We start from the raw sequence: 19,569 nt of genomic DNA on the forward strand, positions 1-19,569 counted from the left end.
AATCACCGACCAAACCCTACCCGCTCGAGGCCTGGAGGGGATCGCCGCCATTGAGGAGCCACCCCGGTCGAGTTAGAGGATTCCGCCGCTCTATCAGCCTCTCCGCCCGGATTCTCGCTTGATCCGCCTCTTCGTTGAGGACCAGTAGGTGCTCCCGACGCCTACGACCCCTTCCAATCCTCCATTGCTTACTAATGTTTGTATGAGGCATTGACCAAAGTTCTGAGGATATTATTACACAATTAAGCCCACGAGGATGGTTTGACTAATGAAAGTGCAATGGCAAATACTGCACAATTTTAATGCTGTGTCGTATAGGAAGTCGGTTACATACTACTTCCTCTGTTTTTCTCTTTGGTCCTTTTAAATTAGAAAACTGATCTTAATTTGAAGTTATTTAGAAGTAGGGCATCCTCCTAAAGTGTGTGGCACCTCAAACAGTGGGTAGTCATCTTATAATGCTCAAATCTCCTATTGCCATTGGTTCCTCTGAATTTAGAAATGTGAAGATCCTCCATGTAATCACATTCTTATGTCGCTGGTGCCATATTGATTATTAGCATTTGCATATTTCCTTCCAGATGGCTCTGAATGAGCGTCTCAACAAATTTAAACAGCAGCAAGAGAGGTGCCAGACTACTCTATCTAGCATTGCTGCAAACCAAGCTTCGATTTGAGGCCAAAAGTTGCTCCAGTGTTTCGACCAGCAAATGCCCCATTCGCTCCTGTAAAACCACTGCAGCCTGTTAAATTCTCAGATGATACGGAAAGGCTACAGCACATCAATTCAATAAGGAAGTCTACTGTGGGAGCACAGATCAAGTTAGTAATCGTACTGCTTGAGAAGGTAATTTATTAAAGACCCAACTTGATGCAGTTACTTGAATTGGCTACCATTTTTCTGATTCATATATTTACAAGTGAGAGGCTTTTCCCTTTTGCTGATAATTGGAAAGCGGTTAGTTATTAACATTGCAAATCAATCTGGCGTTGGACAAGGATTCTTTACATATGTTCAGCTGCTACATATTGATGTTATAGTTATTTTGTTAATTGCTTTTTTTGGATAATGATGACGTGCCTGAGCAATTGTACCATGCTATATATTCCTCCTGATTAAATAGAAACATCATATGGTAGTGGACTAATGGAGTAATCAGACATCGGTAACCTAATACAAAAAAATGGAATATTTGTTTAGACGGTTTTACCTCCAACACCGCTTACTTTAGTCCATTTTATTGTTTAAGAGCTTCCTGGAGAAAAAAAAAATCTCTTCGAACCTTCTTTCTGGAATATATGTTTTATATAGTGTTGTTTTTTGAGTTTGCAGACAAGACAAGCTTTTACAGCAGAGCAGATAAATGAAGCAACTTATGTTGATATTCGTGGTAACAAGGCTGTATTTGACAGCCTGAAGAATAATCCCAAAGTTAAATTTGAGGGGGAGCATTTCTTTTACAAGGTAAGTGCATTAAATATCGTGTCGCTAGCGATTTGACTGAATCAACACATTGATGAACAAAATAGAACATTTGTATAAAAACCTTTTAAATATAAAATGTCTCCATTTTCCTCTTCTGTCTCTAGCTTTCTGAACCACGCACGGAACATATATACCAGTTAAAAATCTCAAATGTCAGTTGAATTTCCTCACAGAATTTGTGATGAATCTTGATTGATTGCTCCTGGCAAGCTAAATCTTTTATAGTTTCATTTATTTATTTTTCCGAATTGACTTTTGTGTTATACACACAAATTATTTTTTTATATTTTATATTAGTCCTGGTAGAGATGGATGAAGTATATCTAAGCGATATCTAAATTTGGTAGCTTTTATAGGTCTTCATCCTTTTATAAGGTTTGATTAGATTGTGCATTGACCTACTTTTTGTACTTGTGCAGCCGACACATGTTTTGACAGGAAGAGATCAATTGCTTAGTTTGATAATAAAGAGTAAAGATTGCATTGCTGTCGAGGAGGTCAAAGATGCTTACCCATCCGTATTGGAAGATTTGCAGGTGTCTCTTGTCTGATATTTTGAATTGTGTGAATTGGTTTTGATGGCTGAACTGAATTGAACTAGTGCCAGTAAAATATTAAGAACCAATTACCTATAGTGTACGATGAAGGCTTGGCTTTCTATGAGTTTTCCAATGGTCATTCGAAGGTACCAAAGTTTGATATAATGATACCTTATTTTTTTTATGAGATGCCAAGATTTACATGATACTTCTTGGCACCAGTCCAAGGACTGGTGAAAAGCTCTTTATTTTAAATATAGAGAGTCTTGACTTGCAATTTGCCTTTATGCTGTAGAATTAGGTTTTCGTGGGTCTTCCACTATTTAGTTGCTTCTTACTCTGGTTTATCCATTTCTGGAACGAATAGTGGTTGCCTCATCTTTCATCTTGAATCATGATGTCCTGCCTGATCTGGGCAAGTAGCGTGGATTTGTATCTATTGTTTCCAAGGAATTGTCATGCTACTGATTCTGCACACTTCTGGTGGTGATCTAATGATAGGCAGTTTTGTGCAAGTCGACCGACTGCACAAGTGCACAGCTCCTTAGGGACGGAAGTTGTTTTCTAGTTAGGTTGAACTAGTGCTGAACCTCAAGCCAAGTAATGTGAATGCTTCCTTCGTATATTGATTTATCACTTCTAATTCATAACACTATTCACTTCTAGTTCATGACACTATTTTGGCGCATGAATGCTGTCAGTCCAGTGCACTGAAGTTGTGGGGTGACAAATGTATTGCAGTATTCGTTAAAAAACAAATATATTGCAGTCTGTATTTTCAAGGAAGGTGCTTTGTTCTCTGTCACATCATAGTTGTCACATTGGATGTTTGATACTAATTAGGAGTATTAAATATAATCTAATTACAAAACTAATTGCACAGATGGAGTCTAATTCGCGAGACGAATCTGTTAAGTGTAATTAGTCCATGATTTGACAATACCGTACTACAGTAACCATTTGCTAATGATGGATGAATTAGCTTTAATAGATTCGTCTCGCGAATTAGACTTCATCTGTGCAATTAATTTTGTAATTAACTCATATTTAGTCCTTCTAATTAGCATCCGAACATCCGACGTGACACTGCTAAAGTTTAGCAACTTTTATCAAACATCCACAAAGTTCAGCTCGGTAATCTGGTGTATAACATGTTTTTCAGGCTCTGAAAGAATCAGGTGACGTCTGGTGGCTATCAGGCACCAACTCCTAGGAAGACACGGCGCACTTCAACGACCGTCGATTCAGGATCACGATTGATAATGACCTGAAGCAGCTGTACCGGGAGATAGAGCTGCCACGGGACATGCTGGATATCGAGAAAGAGCTGAAGAAGGGTGGCGAGAAGCCATTAACCGACACCGTCAATAGGCGCGCATTGGCCCAGATCCATGGTGCCGCATCCAAGTCCAAGGCCAGGAAGAAGCAGCGTGGCATCACGAGCAAGACCAGGATCACGAACTACCATCTGCCAGAGCTTTTCAAGAACTTGGACACTTGAGCCGTCGGCTGGCGCAGGCAATGGCGTACAATGTGGTCGAGTTGGCAATAGTTTGGTACCAATTTTATGCGTCATATGGTGCTTTAACCGACGAACTAAGTTGAGTTGTACTATAGTAGTAGCTTCGTTCCAATACGATCTTTGACTTGGGTATCGACTTACCAGGTTATCCTGTCGTGAAGTCCACAGTTGACATGGTTTCTTGAGTCGCTTTAGAAAAACGAGTTGTGATGGACAAATGCGTACACTTGTAAGCTGTGTCCAAATTTTACAGTATAAAGGCTCAAGGGGGGCTAGAAGAAATAGTAGCAGAAGTGGATCGTCTGGATCCTCAAGCCCGTCGCACTGGTAATGCTTTGAGGATTTGAGGTAGAAGCCCAGTCGGAATCCAGCCGAGTCCTTCCTCCCTTTATTTAAAAAAAAAACGAGTCTCCTTCAATTCCCAACACCCGGCCTCCCCACCTCCAGACGGTTCGAGTTCCCCTCCCGACGCCTCGCCCTACCCGCCGCCCCCTCGCACTCCTCTTCCTCCCCGCCGCCCCCCTCCTCCCCTCCCTGCCGGCGCGCTCCTCCCCTCCCCGCCGGCCCCTCCTCTTCCTCCCCGCCGCCCCGCTCCTCCTCCCCTCCCCGCCGGCGCCCTAATCTTCCTCCCCGCCGCCCCCTCCTCTTCCTCCCCGCCGGCTCCTCCTCTTCCTCCCCAAATTCCGTCTAGTTTCTCCTTCAATTCCCAACACCCGGCCGAAATCTGAAGCGCCGATGGAATCCGGATCGATGGTCGATAGCGTCTCCTTCAATCCCTCCGGCGACGCCAACAACGCATCCCCGTGGCCATCCTCGATTCTCCTCGCCCAGGAGGCGTACGTCGTCATCAGCAGGAACGACACCACGGCCTCAGCCAAATCGAGGGCCGACCATACCGTGGAGGTCACCTTCTGGGTTGCTGACCCACCGGCCGTGTCCTTCTACACCTTCCACTGCTCCAAGCCCCCCGTCTCCGATTGCGAGGACGCCGACTTGGAAGTTCAGCCTCATGTGGTCGGCGCACAGGGCCCATTCATTCTTCTCCGCACCCGCTTCGCTTCCGGCGACGACGAGGATGAATACTTCATCTACAAAGGCGACCCGGAGTCGCCGTCCCTCGAAAGCATCCCACTCCCCGATGATGATAGGCTGCGCGGAGTCAGCGAGTTTGGAATTGTGCCCCGCGGTGACGGGGGCCATTATCTCCTTGTCGCCCTCTGTTACACGGCGAAATATTTGGATTACAGGCTTCACATCTTCTCGTCTGAGGATAGGACATGGAGGACTAAGGAACTGCTTAATCCATGCCCTGGAGTCCACACAATTATACCTGCGAAGGTGTTCATGCTGCAAGATGGGATGCTATGCTGGGTTGATTTCGCGCAAGGCTTGCTGATGTGTGACGTACTTCAAGAGCCCCTTCATGCACACTACATTCCATTGCCCGAGTTCTTACCTGAAAACAGACCAAAAGGGAAGCAATATGTCTCAGGAGCTAGTGCCAGGCGTTTTCGAGATGTCGCTTGCGTTGATGGTATGATCAAGTTTATTGAGATGGAACACCGCGTGATCACGGAAGAGATTATAGATGTTCCTACTGAAAAGCCGTTTAACCCCCGCGACAAGGATGTGCTCTACGACTCAGACTTGATCATGCTGAGCAAGCGCAAAGATGTGGACATCAAGCCCAAAATTCTGCGTTCAGTGAATGGTTGGAGTGCCATGACATGGACTAGGGAGGTAGGGTCCAACTGTTGGCTCAAGGGATGTGCCGTTGATGTTGATGACATTTTGGTTGACCACTCTGTTCGTCTGGCAAGTTACAGCCCTTGGAGCTTGAAATTCAAGAACAACTTAGCTTATCCCACCCTGAGCACAGATGCTAATGACCTTGTTTACCTCCAGTCATCCATGATTTTGAGAAATCCAAATAGATTGGCACGGGTAGTTGCTGTTGATCTTGCAGAGAAGACATTGAAAGTGAAAGCACTTGTGGGATATCCTTTTGGAAGAAGATATGACCCTTCCGAGCAAATATTCCATCCCTGTGCATTATCCAACTATCTGAAAAGGACTAAAGGTAATTGCTGACCTTCTGTTGTTATCAAACGTGTTGTGATCTGTATACTGGGAGAACCTGTGTTATGTGATGCTGTTTGCTAATTATCTTGTTTGCTGTTTAGACCCTATCAATGCCAACGTGCAACGCTGTTGGCGAAATTATCTTGTCTGCCGTTTAGACCTTTTAATGGCGACATGCCACACATATCTTTGTTTGGGTGTTTAGAGCTACATATGGTACTCTCTTGTGGTTTCTGCTGTGATTAACAGGGATATCAGTTTTTTGTATTTACCTTTATGGTCATATCTTAACCTATAAACTGTTGTTGGGATAGATACAAGGTGTGGATGGTCTTTTCTCTGCTGATTCATACTTACGTGCGTAGACCAGATTTTATCAACTTACAAAAAGTTAATGCTTCACTGATGTTTATCGAAGAACTCTAATTTTCTATGCATGGGTGAGTGCATATTTACAAACTGCGCGCTGTTTGGCTCTCCATCTGAGTCTGCAGAAAAAAAAAAACTTGAGTGCTATTGATTCCCTGTTTATAGCTATGGCATAGCTTATGGGTTTATTGGTTTTTGTAGGCATTAAACTCTCAGAAAGCGAGATCACACTGGGGAGCTCTTCAAATGAACCAAATAATACAGCTGTAAGTGTTTTTTTTATCATGTGTCTCTCTTCGTACTTCAAAGCACTCCCGCTAGTTAAGTTTCCCTTCGTTGTGTCTGCAGGTCTGTGTGGGTGAGCCTGATTCCTATGAATCTGAGAACAAACATCTCTCAGAATGCGAGATCACACAGTTGGGGAAATCTTCAAATGAACCAAATAATACAGCTGTAAGTGTTTTTTTTTATCATGTGTCTCTTCGTATTTCAAAGTACTCCCGCTAGTTAAGTTTCCCTCCGTTGTGTCCACAGGTCTGTGTGGGTGAGCCTGATTCCTATGAATCTGAGAACAAATGTCTCTCAGAATGTGAGATCACACAGTTGGGGAGCTCTTCAAATGAACCAAATAATACAGCTGTAAGTGTTTTTTTATCATGTGTCTCTCTTCGTATTTCAAAGTACTCCCGCTAGTTAAGTTTCCCTCCCTTGTGTCCTCAGGTCTGTGTGGGTGAGCCTGATTCCTATGAATCTGAGAACAAACGTCCAAGGCAGGTTTTTTACTCAGTTGCGAGAGTTCTCTGTTCTGTGAATATTTGTATAATCATTATCTAGTTTATAAATCATCGAGCTATTGAGTATTTTGAAAGCTATTCACTAATTAGTTTTAGCTGATATATCGGAGCTCTTTTGATTAAATGGATTTGATGTTCCTCAGACTATCAGCTGAGAAAGTCAACCATGCCCATAATGGAGCTCAGAGTCTTGTGCAGAATGTTCTTAGCTCAGAGGTCCATCCTGATCAAAACAATATGGTATGCGCTGAATACAGTATGTCCTGTTTCTTATGTGTCATACATACAACAAGATAATTAGAATGTGCCATTTCCAGCTTCCGCAGCACTTCAACAGATGGGAGGGGCCCGGCTACTGTGGCAACTGTGGCTACTGGGGCTACCCATCATGGCCCCATCGAAGCAATTCGGTATGCTGTATTTCATATGCCTTGTTTCTCATGTGTCCGTTTTTCATCATCATACAGCAACATTAATTAGAATGTGCCACACCAGGTGCCGCCGCAGTGCTTCAACAAGTGGGGTGAACCCTTCAATCCTGTGTATGCACCATCAGCCCCTGGCCTTAACATGCATAGTTACAGCAATTATCAATCGCTGTGGCAGCAGCCATCACTGTCAGAGCAGCAAACAGCACCTAGCAGGGCATTTGGAGCTTATGAGGTTTGTGAAGCTTATGATATGCTGTTGTGTCCTCATTTGACTTGCAGCTGTAGAATAGACAATCTCTCAATTAATTTACTTCTGCAAAGAATCTCCTTTGTGTTTTGTATGATTAGAAAGTTTAGACATAGGCACCATGTTTATAAATTTGATCTAAGTTTGTTTTAACATAATAGGTTACAAAGATGAAATTAGTTATGTTTACCATGCTGTACCGCTTTTGTCTTGTTTCCTACAGTTAAATTAATTAGAAGTTGCTATTCCCAGGCACCCCGTCCATGCTTCAAAGGTTGGTCTGGAGCCAGCTACCATGGGAATTCGCAGTGCTTCAACATGTATGCACCATCAGCCCCTGGCCTTAACATGCATAGTTACAGCACTTATCAATTGCTGTGGCAGCAGCCATCACTGTCGGAGCAGCAAACAGCACCTAGCAGGGCATTTGGATCTTATGAGGTTTGTGAAGCTTATGATATGCTGCTGTGTCCTCATTTGACTTGCAGCTGTAGAAAAGACAATCTCTCAATTAAAATTTACTTCTGCAAAGTATCTCCTTGTGTTTTGTATGATTAGAAAGTTAAAGACATAGGCACCATGTTTATAAATTTGATCTAAGTTTGTTTTAACATGATAGGTTACAAAGATGAAATTAGTTATGTTTACTATGCTGTACCGCTTTTGTCCTGTTTCCTACAGTTAAATTAATTAGAAGTTGCTATTCCCAGGCACCCCGTCCATGCTTTACAGATTGGTCTGGAGCCAGCTACCATGGGAATTTGCAACAATTCCCTGCCGGTATCTCTTATTCCTATGGTGCATGCTCAGACAATGCAACTACAATCAGTAGTGATAGCAGCTTCCCCCTACTCAGTTGACTGCCTGTGCAGCTTTGCAGTAGACACAGTGGTTTTTGGACCTCATGAGCTAAAATATTGGTGCAAATTATGATGTAGTACCATAACCTTTATAAGACAGTACCCGTGGTGTCAGCAATATACTCTATGTTCACTCTATTTCATCATAAAATGTAAGGCGTTTTAGTTTTGTCCTATGTCAAACTTCTAATTTTGATTAAGTTAATAGAAAAATATATTACATATTTACATCTACATTGCCAAATAAATGCACTGTCAAGACATTATACGGTGGATTTAAACAAAAGTTTGATGCTGTGGATGTTAAAGCATTTTTCTATAAACTTGATCAAGAGAAGTTTAACATAGGTCAACTAAAACGACTTAATTTTGTAACAGCGGGGGGCATTGGCTAGTACGTGCTGTGCATCGGAGCATTGTATGTTTCATTCAAATTGAAGTTTAGAAGATTCCATGGTTACCTTTTAGAGCACTGGCATGCAAATATAGCCCTACGCTTTTTTATCTCTTCTAGAATCTCAAAAGGAAACTGTTTTGCTGAAATATGAGCACATGAGTGAACGGGCCTTAATTAACTTCTGAAAGAAGATGAAAGTTCTTTGAAAGGAGCAAAAGTACGATAAAGTAGTAAGGGTCAGATGGTGATCTATCTTACAAAAGTGTGCTATCCAGTGTTTTGATGAAGGCCAAATGAAATATAGATGTTGAACCATGTGGAAACTGGAAACTAATCGCCTAATATCTTGTGAGTTGATCGTGCTAAATCCCTGAAATTTTAAACTTCCGTGTTATTTGATGCTATAAGGAAGTCTTGGAAGCCGTAGTTTTGGAAAAGAGGTGATCTGCGACGCGTATATGTTACGATTTCTTTTGCCTAACTCTTGGAAGCTGACTACTTGATTTTACCGCAAAGAGATGCTCACTATGAGTATGAGCAATGACGATATTTTTATATACTCAGAGTGAAATAATTGAAAACGTTTCTTACCTATAGTTTATCACCTGTACCCCCTCAGCGCAGATTTTCGACCCAATATATCTTCCCTTCTTCCTTATTAACTCAACCCGAGAAGGCCAATCTCCACGTACGAGAACAGTTAGTTGGCGGTAGGCTGCATTGGTCACTGCGATGGCGGCTAATTCGAGCGGCGGTCCACCGCTGCTGTTATCATTTGATCCTCCTCACCGCCCCGTCACCGCTGTTGTAGGTTGTGAACAAAACACTTAAGCTTTATCCTATGATTTCCTTGCACATGGAGTTCTAACGTGTTTAGAGGCTTCAAGTTCAATTTGATAATTACTGAAGCTTTCTTTTTCCTGTAGAAGCAACTGAAATTAATTTGAAATTTCATCTGCATAGATCTTATAAACCTTTCAACAGAGCTATCATAAGCGTCTGTGAAGTTTCAAGTAACAATTATTTATTTATGATCCATGCTAAGTACCGGGTTATAAATCTTTTTATCTAAACTTACTTTTTATACATTTCATAGTTGAACATTGCATGTTTATAATTTTCTAAACATCGTTTGATTATCAGCACCACCCGCCCACACCACCACTTAAGCCCCATCCACACCCTTAACCACTTTTAACTAAACTTTCCCAATGCCGTCAGTCATTGCTCCCCATGCGGTGCCTCGCCGCCTTGTCCACCGGCCCATTACCCTGACGTCCGGAATTCAAAAAAATCGGACGGTTCGAGACATGTTTCAATAGTTATTCGATGTTGCAATTATTGTTTCGCATGTTTCACAGTGAATGTTGCATGGCGAAAATTTCTATCCTAAAGTTAAACGACTTAATTAATTTTTCACATATTTTTTAATGTCAACCGGCTTAATTAATTTTTTCGTATATTTTTCAATGTTGCACCTATAGATTTTTGATATTGCAGATGTTTTATTTCGATGTTGCAATAAAACGTTCGATAAAAAATTCCTATTAAACGTCCGGACACTAGCACTTCCGATAGCTATAATGAGCGTACATGGCCATTGATTTGGTGACACCACCAACAAAAGGAACATGGCGAAACGAGGTGCCACAAGCGGCTGAGCACATACCAAAAGGCAACACTGGACCAGCAGGCTGCTGGGGAGAAGAAAAAAAACTGCCCAAGCCCAGACTCTAACAGGACTTGCCTGCCGTCCACCGTCGTGCCGTGCCCGTAGGCGCACAGCAGCGAAACAAGGAACTCGCTGTAGAATTCAGTCGATGAACGACGTCGGATACCAATCCAATGACTCCCGTGTGGGCTCTGCGCCTCTACCGCTCTGGGCTCTCGACTCCCGGGATAAAACCAATGTGAGCAACTTCGCTGTAAAGTTTTTTTTTTCGTTTATTTTATTTACTCCCCATTCAAGGAATCATTAACATCGCAGATTAATCTCGTCGAGAGAACCCAAAAAATGCGCTAAGCAAACGAAGTGAAGGAGCACTTCGTCAAAACCCACTTGAAGCAAACAAGAAAGAACATTAGGTCTCCAACGGTTTAACTAACAGAATGAACCATGCATTTGGCAACCAACAACGCCTCAGGTGAGATAAAAAAGGAACACAATGTCATCATCGTCATATAGTGGTCAAACAAATAAAAGCCCATATAAAACAAATGCAAAATCTCTAATTTCATATGGTTTCCACATCTATAACTTTCTGACGTCACCAATCACGCATCTTCAGTCTACATAGGAAAGATTTTTGCTCTGTATACCTGAGATCATCCCAGTGAAGTTTACATTACTAGTTTACATTATTCTCCACTTAGGAATATAAAGCATTGGAGAATGGCTTCCCATCTGAGCAGAGGTACCACAGCAGTAAAAACAAATGTGGATTCACCCTACTAAATCCTGGAGATATGAGGTTTAGGTCTTTTTCTGTTGCATGCTTCTTCTCAAAAGGTCGTCAGGTCGAGGTTGAGGTCGTTTTCTGTTGCATGCGCCTTCTCAAAAGGGCGTCAGGTGCTCTCTACGAAAGAACCACAGCACTGCTCCGCAAAATAAGGGAGTCACGACAAGAATGACCAAGGTGAAAAGGCTTTAAGCTGCCAACTGAGCAAGAAATCCCTGATGAAAAGGCCAAGTCGGCAAACATTCCTGAAATGCACACAGCAAAAGGTAGAGCATGATCAAGGTGAAGAGGCTTTAAGCTGCCAACTGAGCAAGATATCCCTGATGAAAACGCCAAGTTGGCGAACATTCCTGAAATGCACACAGCAAAAGGTAGAGCCAGTAAGCATAGTCTGAAACGAGGGAATAGCAACGTAATAAAATTTGTAATCATATATGGACATTTCAAAACGAAGGATAATTTAAAGTGGTAGTGTAGAAAGTGGTTTTACCTATTCCATAAGAGAGATCTGGGAATAGTGCTTTTTAGCCAGAATCACCAAAGATCTTGTAAGGAATATCTCTAACATGTCAATGTCATGCATTGTTGGCAAACATAGACATAATTTTCCTGAAAAAACAAAGGATAGCGCAACACAATTGTCACAAAAACACAATTGTTCAAATTGCATCTTACAATTACCAATCACAAACAATTATCGCATAAAAGAAAATATTTCTGTGTTACTTATCTCATAGCATTTAGAGATGTCACACCATGATAGCAGCCAGGTAACAAACAATTAAAAACAGACTGTTGATCATAAGGAAGCAGGGTGCAGCAGGAAAATTTTAACAGTACAAGGATGGGCTGAGATGCCTGTTTGCACTTTAAACTTGCACCAAATAGATGAAAAAAATGCATACACTCATGTCGAAAGAAATTATTCGGAACCAAAAAAATCTTTAAACAGGAACTGTATAATATAACTGTGCAAAGTTCACGAAATTAGGTGCTAAAAGTTTGCAGGTCTTGTCCCGACAGACTGATGAGAGTTTGTTTGATGATTGTTGGGATAGAGCAAATATGGTCGACGGCCAGATTTGGAAACACCTTAATTCCCTCACCATCTAATGGGCATGGTAAATCTGGAATCATCGCAACCGGTGTGTTTCCGATGGAGATTTTCCAAACATAGCTAGAGTGTTGTCGCTCCCTGGAGAGGAGATGCAGTTTTGGGGAATGGACAAGGCTCGAGACAGTTCTTATCTCATTGCCCTTGTGCCAAAAGGAGATTAGAGGTCTAGGTCGAGGTCCTTCTTTTACTGTTCTTAGTCAAGGTGCGCATGTATTCTGAGTTTATTGGTGTGAATGTTTTTTTTTGTGTTTATGGTTCCAAACCCTTTTTCTTCTTAATATAATGGTACACAACCCTACTGCGTGTTCAGAAAAAAAAAGGTGCTACAAATGCAAAAGGAAAACAATACATGCATGAAACAAAAGCAAATAGAAGACTTGAACATTTGAGGATTTGTATATCAAATAAATTATCATCTTAGAGCCACCCCAAAATTTCATGTGAGCAATTTTGCACCTGATCTAGAAGAAGCCAGTACATCATGAACCGTTAAGGTTAACAGCAAAAGATAAAAGACATCCATAACAGTACCTATTACTGCAGCTAGGAAAAAACAGCAACTGAAACAGGCAATCATCTCAGGTTAACAAGAAACAAGGTACTGTTATTGACAATGCTTAACTGTTTCCATATCTACTGATATGGCACATAAGCCAGAAGAAATTATAAAGTATCATCTGGTATATGTTTGTCGATCAATAAAAATTCAAGAAGGTAGGAGGATTCCATGGATTTCTCATCTATTCAGTGCAAAACTAATGAAATGAAAGAACAAAGTAGACAAACAATTCATACAATGTAAATAATTTTACAAACTTAATAACCCTTTCAAGTAATAGAAGGGAACCATGGCAATGACATAATTTTTAGAATCAAACTGAACCAGAATATAAAGATGCCTTGTACAAAACTTTGCATGGTTTACTCCATATATTGCAAAAATAAAGTAGCCAAGTTCAGTATTACGGAACAGATATGGCCCTGCTGTCACTCTTAGGAGTTAAGACCATATTAAGATTAGATCATTTGATCTAATGCAATCCTGAAAGAAGAGCTTCATCACGAGTAGCATCTAATATTATTCCGTATCCTTCAAGATGGAAAAGTCAAGAATCTGTGAATTACTCGGCAGTGAAATGGCGATAATTAAGAAGACCTATGCCAATTAACAATGACAACAATGAAAATGAAAGTAACTGGTTCGCTAATGCAACAGTGGGAAATTGGGAAGCAAAAAAAAACAAACTTAGTGAGAATGAAACTAATAATCTTAGTAGTAGCTGGTACTTGGTAGCTTAGCTTCACAGTACCAGCAAGCTCATGAAGGCATAGACATACCTCCTCATTCTCCATAGTGAGCAAATGGCTTGACCATCTAGCCCCCAGAAAATCTCATTCGCCAGAACCTAGGAAATGAGCATGGACAAGGTTTTAGAGATAAAGCCACGTATGCATCAATATTCTATCAGCACATTCAGATATATGCTCCCTCAGAAAGCAAACAGTACTGATGGTAGTAGTAGAAACATACAAAGAAAGTAACATGTAAGAATTTAAAATGATTGATTCGAAAACAAAATATCTACATATGTAGAAGTCAGGTTCAAATCAATCATGTTGAAAAGCGTCCAACTCTCTTAACATCTTTTTTCTCCAAACTGGGCAGGAACCTACCAACTCTCTTATGTGCACTCACCAATGCACCTCGGCAGAATTCACAATTTTTACTGCATGACCAAATACCATTAATAATACGTCTTTTAACTTAGAAATAAATGAGGTACAATACTTGAATCAAATTAAAAAGTTAGTAACCTCTGTATACCAAGATGACTAATGTGTGCAGCCAGGAAGCTGTTCATCAAAGTTAAACTGGGATCACATGATCTAGTTAAACTAGAATAACATGATCTAATAATGTTCATCCAAGTGCACATTGATGCACACATAAATTCCAGGCCTCCATGGGCAAGGAACTGCGCTAAGCAGCAAGTGCAAAATTAGATATGACATGGCTGCCTTCACAGATACCAGCATTGCTGTTGTTGCTAATTTTTGTATCAATCACTGCATCAGTACATCTTCAATGCTATCTCAACCCATTATTAGAAAAAAATATCATTATAACAGATAATGGCACCATTAAAGCCCAAAAGGAGTTAAAAGAAAGTATGATAATTTTAACTGGACAACAATATGTAAATCAGAGTTGGACTGAAAGTTTAACGACACTTACCTGGTCAGCCTCTGATTAAAAGTCTGTATGACTGCAGGTAGCCTGCCCAAGGCATACAATACTTCACCACTTATTTATTGAGCAATTTGTCTGAGGGTGCATGGTGGCTGGATGCATAGTAAAATTGAGCTGTTCAAACATGTGTACAGAATGGTATAACCCTCATTAATAATTTTCAACGCATATATAATCAGAAACCTTTTCAGTCATGAAATAAGAAGGTTTACACAAATTGATTATCAGTAATGTTATAGATGAAAATTTACAAATTACAAGAGAAAATTAGGTGAGTAACTAACGTAAGCAAATACCACCTTAATCAATTTCTGGCAACTACTCTAGAAAGCACTTTAAATTGAATCTAATTAAATTATTAATACAAAGTGGGAATCATACCTTAAGATCTAAATGGGCAATCTTAATACACACTCAAAAGCATCTCAGCATCCCACCTCCTCGTCAGGCTTTTGCAACAAAGGAACATTAGCAAGTATACTGTACTAGGTTGTACTCATTATAAAGGTGAAACCAAACAAAACTAGTTTCCCGATCCAAACATATCACAAGGCTGCCACCTTCCATTGTTGCCATGACCAGTGATGTCCAAAAAAAATTAGTGTAGGGACTAAGGTTGTTGGGCACTCATGCTGTAAATCTGTACACACAAGCAAAAAAAAAAATTCACAGAATAAGTGCCGTGTGTCACCAGAAAGGCTAAAGAAACGCCATTAATGAAGTAAATGAAATTTATGCCCACATGCATGCAGACAAGCTCAATTATTTCCAATTTCCAGCTGGAAACATTGCCAACACTCTTAGGGCTTTGATAATCACAGAAACAAGCTGGATAATATTTCAGGACCTCTATGATCTGTACAACACAGTTCTATCATCAAAAGAGAACTTTGCAAAAGCACATGTCAAATCTTAACAGTTAAGTTTTCAGACATCAGTTCATAAAATATGCATGGGCATCTGGTCAGATGATATAGCCTAGCTAGGTGATCAATGAGGATCCAGCAGAATTAGGACAAGACTGCTCAAATATAAGGAGTTATAAGTCAAATGAAATATATGGCAATTAGCAAGGAATCTAAAGTTACCCCCTTGTGGTAGGCGATAAGAAAGGAACCTTTCCATTCGCAGCAATGTGCCAAGACTTCCTTTTATGTTAGAAAGTAACTAATTATACTGACAGAAAACAACTAACTTGCAGATGAACTTTAGTACAGCAGGAAAAAAAGGCATTATTGAGTATTCATAAAATCCCAATCAATGCATGAAGTCCCAAACGATGCAAACCACAGGCAGAGAGGAGCAACCCAGGGAACCATGCTAAATAGCATCAGGCTAATATCACCAAAAATATGTAGTTAGCAGTTAGCACTTCACTAAAGATAGTGTAATAAACCAAAGAACTAGAGAGTTGGCATCTTACCTTTATCGCAGGCAGGTTGAACAAATCAATAGCTTCTCCAAAAAGCCTTTAAGGAACTCTGTGAACATTACTGGCTCTAGTGAACTTGTGAATCTAATGAAGCACCTCTTCGTGTAACTGATCAGCCCACTAGCCAGGTTTATCAAGATTGCCAACTAGGCATCACCCTTTAAAGCAGAAAGTTCTGTTGCTGTGTCAAATGGCTGTCCAGCAAGAAGAACAATATGTTCCGAGTACCTGGCTGGCCTCACTTTAAAGAGCACACCTCCTCTTATACCTCATGTCAAACACTGTCATGTAACTAATTGCTGAAGTCTGATCGTATCTGCTCTATGATCAAAGGGACGCTTCAATGTCTATGCAGACAGAACATTCTTTCTTATCTCAAACCATGCCTCCTGATTATCATTGCCAGTAGGCTCCAACTGGTCACCAGCAGAACTTTCTGAGAACAAGATCCTAATTAACTCCACATTGAAACTTAAGCCCACAGGGAAAACGCGCATGTCAAGACACAGATAATCAGTGGCTTCAAGCTGTCTTTCAATGATATCAAAAGACCCAGAGATATCTGCCACAACCCAGATATCAGTGGCTTCAAAACACTTTCTGAACTTTAGTTTCAGCAAGTCAGACTAGGTCTCCAGAAATTCATAATCTGAGAAGCTTAGTTTTGTTAGTTCCCTCTTAACTTTGTTCCTATGATATTGCACAACTTCATCACCTGTAACTCTCTATGTGAATAAAATAAAATAGACCACTTGCAGCTCTGCTGATAAATCTACCCAGATGAACAAGTATACCATTTGGCCCACAAAAAGAAGTACAGAATGAAATGATCTACCTATAAATAAAGCAGCATCCATGAATCGATAATACCCATAAATGGAGCAGCATCCAACACATAGTCAGTATACGCATTTTTTAGCAACAGGAACTTCTTGCAGCTGGCAGCTTAAAACCTTTCCACTTTGGTCATTTCACTAGAATTCCTCGTTTTGACCAGACTCCATACTCCAACAGTGCATGTGTTTCTGCACTAGCAAGCGCATAAAGATCTCCTGCAGACCTTTTGAGAAGAAACATAAGAGAGACCTCAAGCTCCAACCTTCAGAACTTCAGTAGGGTGAATCGACATTTTTATCTGCTCAGATAGGAAGCTATCCTCCATCCTTTACCCGGGAGCAATTCGAAAAACAGACCTCCGGTCTGCATATGTAGTGAGGATCTCCTTGAGCCTGAAATGGCACATGGTCAGTTCAAATAAAAAATGGAAGGAAACAAAAGTGTTTTGGTATGAAACACTTACATTTCATGATTATCTGTCTCGCTGGAAATTTCATCAAGAAAAATTGCCAGAAATTCTTCAAAGTAATAAGCGATTATGAGATCTAGTTCTTCAAATTCAGCTTCAACCAACTACAATGAAAAAAAAAGAAGGTATGAGTAATGAATATAATATAGGCAATACCAGAATTAAATGCTAAGAGGTCTGAACTCATATACCTCTGCATCATGTGGGCCATGGACAATAAAGTGGCGCAACAGCAAAGCCAGGTATCCATCTTGACTGGTAAAAGGAAAAATATTATGATTCTCATCTGTTTTTTTATTAACATTCGTACTGTAATCTTTCACAAAATGATCCTCTGGACATTGATGTTCCCTCCCTTTCCAATAGACAGTGGAGATGAAAGCATCTTTGGGAGCAATAAGTAAGTGCCATCTATCATATCTTGGACGGTTCATCTTTTTCAAGAGATTTTCCCTGGTTCTATTGTCCAACATTTTATAGAACGTATAGAACTCATGAAGGACCAATCTTCGTTTCGCTGATTCAACCAACAGAGGGTGGTTCCTGATGATCCACATAAGTTTTGGCCGCCGCTGAGACTTTGACTTACGTAGATTCTTCACCCGAGTAATAAAATCATCAACATAAGCAGGCCTCTTGCCATTCTCACCATATCTTGGCTTTAGAAGGACAGTGACCAACTGTTCCAGATCCTTGTTACTGTTTGATATTGAAGCGTCCAGGTTTGGTTCTTTATTAATGGTGACACACAATAGAGGTTCCTCTGAAACAAGCATATCCGTCACATCGAAATCCCCTCCCCAGCTCTTGTTCTTTGCATGAGTATCCTCAAATAACCCAACGTATCCATCCACAACAGATACTCCACTCCTTGTTGTCTTCAGAGTTTGAGGTTCAGGGATACTGCCAACAGTTGATCCCACTTTGAATTCATATGGCTCGATTGGTGGATATTTGTCAAGGAAATCCAATACGGGGATGAAGGTTATCTGCATTGTCACCTTCTTGATTCTTTTGGAATCTGAACATGCCCCATGTTCCAGACGCCTCTTCCTGGGCAGCGGCTGGGATGCCCATGCTCCACATGGAGGCACAATGCCGCCACCTTGTGGCTCACGCAAGAGCGGGCTTTGTGGCCTCCAATTCTGCCGCAACGGCTGTGAGCGTGCGCTCGTTCCATGCTGAGGCATGGCGCTGTATCCTTGTGGTGGAAGGAAGGAAGAGCTTTGGGCATTCTGTACCGAATGAAGTAACGCATCAGCCGGACCAGATGGTGGAACTCGGAACTGGAGGGTGGGGTCCCCGGACGCGGCACTGGGAGGTGGCGCATGAGGGCGAGGCGGTATCACCGCCGCGCCGTACAAGTTGGGGGCGGGTGCCAGATGGAACGGAGGGATGAGAGGGTTTTGTCCCCAGGTGGCGATCACAGGCCGCGGAAGATGAGGAGGTCGCTCGCTCATGGCGACGATCGTCCCCGGCGGCGGCGGCGGCGGGCTGTGGTTTGTTGGCGAGGGTACGGCGGCGGCGACGGGTGCCAGATGAAACATAGGGATGAGAGGGTTTTGCCCCTCGGTGGTGGTCACAGGCCGCGGGAGATGAGGAGGTCGCCCGCTCATGGCGACGACCGGCGGCGGCGGCGGGCTGTGGTTTGTTGGAGAGGGTACGGAGGAGCGGCGGTGGGTGTGCTTGGTTCGCGAGGATTTGATTTGGAGGAGCGGCGGACGGCGCGTGGGCGCTTGTTCGAGCGGCGGCGTTGGGGTTTTGAGTCGATTCGATTCGATTTGGTGGGGATGAAAGGGCGCGTGCGTTTCAGTCCGGTGAGGGCTACAGTACCAATCATTTTGGGCTCGCGGTTGTGCCTTCGATAATTTTGTCAAGCGCGACTTGTGTTTATTATATTTTGCACACTGCAACCAAATCACGTTTCATAAATGCATATATTTCCATTCATTTCAAAATTTCACGTAAAAAGAAAGGGAGGGAAAAGGCCACATTTCTCGCTCAAATTTGCCATGATGTGAGCTGAATAAGGTAAGGTTGTTGTCCTGACACCTAAATGACTCGTCTCATCTTGTTTACCGGATGCTTATGTATCAAGTCTGGACGAGTCACGAAAGAAATTGTTGTGCAATTTACAGAAAAATAAGCCACACGTTGATAGGGTTTGTGCTAATCTAAGGACGGAAGAGGATATGACGCTGGTGGTTGGGGAGGTGGAAGGAAGACAAGTCCTGCTGATGGTGTTTTTGCTTGAGCCCTACATGTGCTCTACTTTCT

General features: G+C 41.7%; 2 protein-coding genes and 1 pseudogene across 5 annotated transcripts; 2 read left to right on the plus strand and 1 right to left on the minus strand.

The window, feature by feature from the left end:
* Positions 1-581: 581 nt before the first annotated feature.
* LOC117836636 (transcription initiation factor IIE subunit beta-like) lies at positions 582-3,878 on the plus strand (annotated as a pseudogene).
* A 261-nt stretch (positions 3,879-4,139) lies between these two features.
* LOC117836107 (uncharacterized) lies at positions 4,140-8,506 on the plus strand. Its single transcript, XM_034715479.2, has 10 exons — positions 4,140-5,627; positions 6,200-6,264; positions 6,347-6,451; positions 6,533-6,637; positions 6,719-6,768; positions 6,936-7,032; positions 7,110-7,202; positions 7,288-7,455; positions 7,723-7,911; positions 8,181-8,506. The coding sequence occupies exons 1-10, from the start codon at positions 4,283-4,285 to the stop codon at positions 8,328-8,330; spliced, it is 2,367 nt and encodes a 788-aa protein (XP_034571370.1). The 5' UTR covers positions 4,140-4,282; the 3' UTR covers positions 8,331-8,506.
* Positions 8,507-10,936: 2,430 nt separating this feature from the next.
* Positions 10,937-19,152, minus strand: LOC117836108 (uncharacterized). 4 transcript variants are annotated; one of them, XM_034715483.2, is made up of 8 exons: positions 17,484-19,152; positions 17,287-17,396; positions 15,978-17,215; positions 14,936-15,194; positions 14,540-14,668; positions 13,642-13,709; positions 11,677-11,795; positions 10,937-11,536 (listed from the first exon to the last, which is right to left on the minus strand). In XM_034715483.2, the coding sequence occupies exons 1-3, from the start codon at positions 18,906-18,908 to the stop codon at positions 17,152-17,154; spliced, it is 1,599 nt and encodes a 532-aa protein (XP_034571374.1). In that variant the 5' UTR covers positions 18,909-19,152; the 3' UTR covers positions 10,937-11,536; positions 11,677-11,795; positions 13,642-13,709; positions 14,540-14,668; positions 14,936-15,194; positions 15,978-17,151. The 4 variants fall into 4 exon arrangements, with proteins under 4 accessions (XP_034571374.1, XP_034571373.1, XP_072147261.1 ...); XM_034715482.2 differs by having other exon boundaries at positions 11,677-13,709; XM_072291160.1 differs by having other exon boundaries at positions 13,642-14,668.
* Positions 19,153-19,569: the final 417 nt, after the last annotated feature.

This window comes from Setaria viridis, chromosome 9 (genome assembly GCF_005286985.2).
Source record: "Setaria viridis chromosome 9, Setaria_viridis_v4.0, whole genome shotgun sequence".
Classification (NCBI taxonomy): domain Eukaryota; kingdom Viridiplantae; phylum Streptophyta; class Magnoliopsida; order Poales; family Poaceae; genus Setaria; species Setaria viridis.

What these genes read in the sequence shown, in the direction of transcription:
- LOC117836107 (XM_034715479.2), top strand. Translation starts at nt 4,283, where the DNA reads ATGGAATCCGGATCGATGGTCGATAGCGTCTCCTTCAATCCCTCCGGC. An exon ending in GGGCATTTGGAGCTTATGAG is followed by an intron (nt 7,456 to 7,722) that starts GTTTGTGAAGCT and finishes TGCTATTCCCAG; the next exon opens with GCACCCCGTCCATGCTTCAA. An exon ending in GGGCATTTGGATCTTATGAG is followed by an intron (nt 7,912 to 8,180) that starts GTTTGTGAAGCT and finishes TGCTATTCCCAG; the next exon opens with GCACCCCGTCCATGCTTTAC.
- LOC117836108 (XM_034715483.2), bottom strand. Translation starts at nt 18,908, where the DNA reads ATGAGCGGGCGACCTCCTCATCTCCCGCGGCCTGTGACCACCACCGAG. An exon ending in ATGGCCCACATGATGCAGAG is followed by an intron (nt 17,397 to 17,483) that starts GTATATGAGTTC and finishes TTTTCATTGTAG; the next exon opens with TTGGTTGAAGCTGAATTTGA. An exon ending in GAGACAGATAATCATGAAAT is followed by an intron (nt 17,216 to 17,286) that starts GTAAGTGTTTCA and finishes GTGCCATTTCAG; the next exon opens with GCTCAAGGAGATCCTCACTA.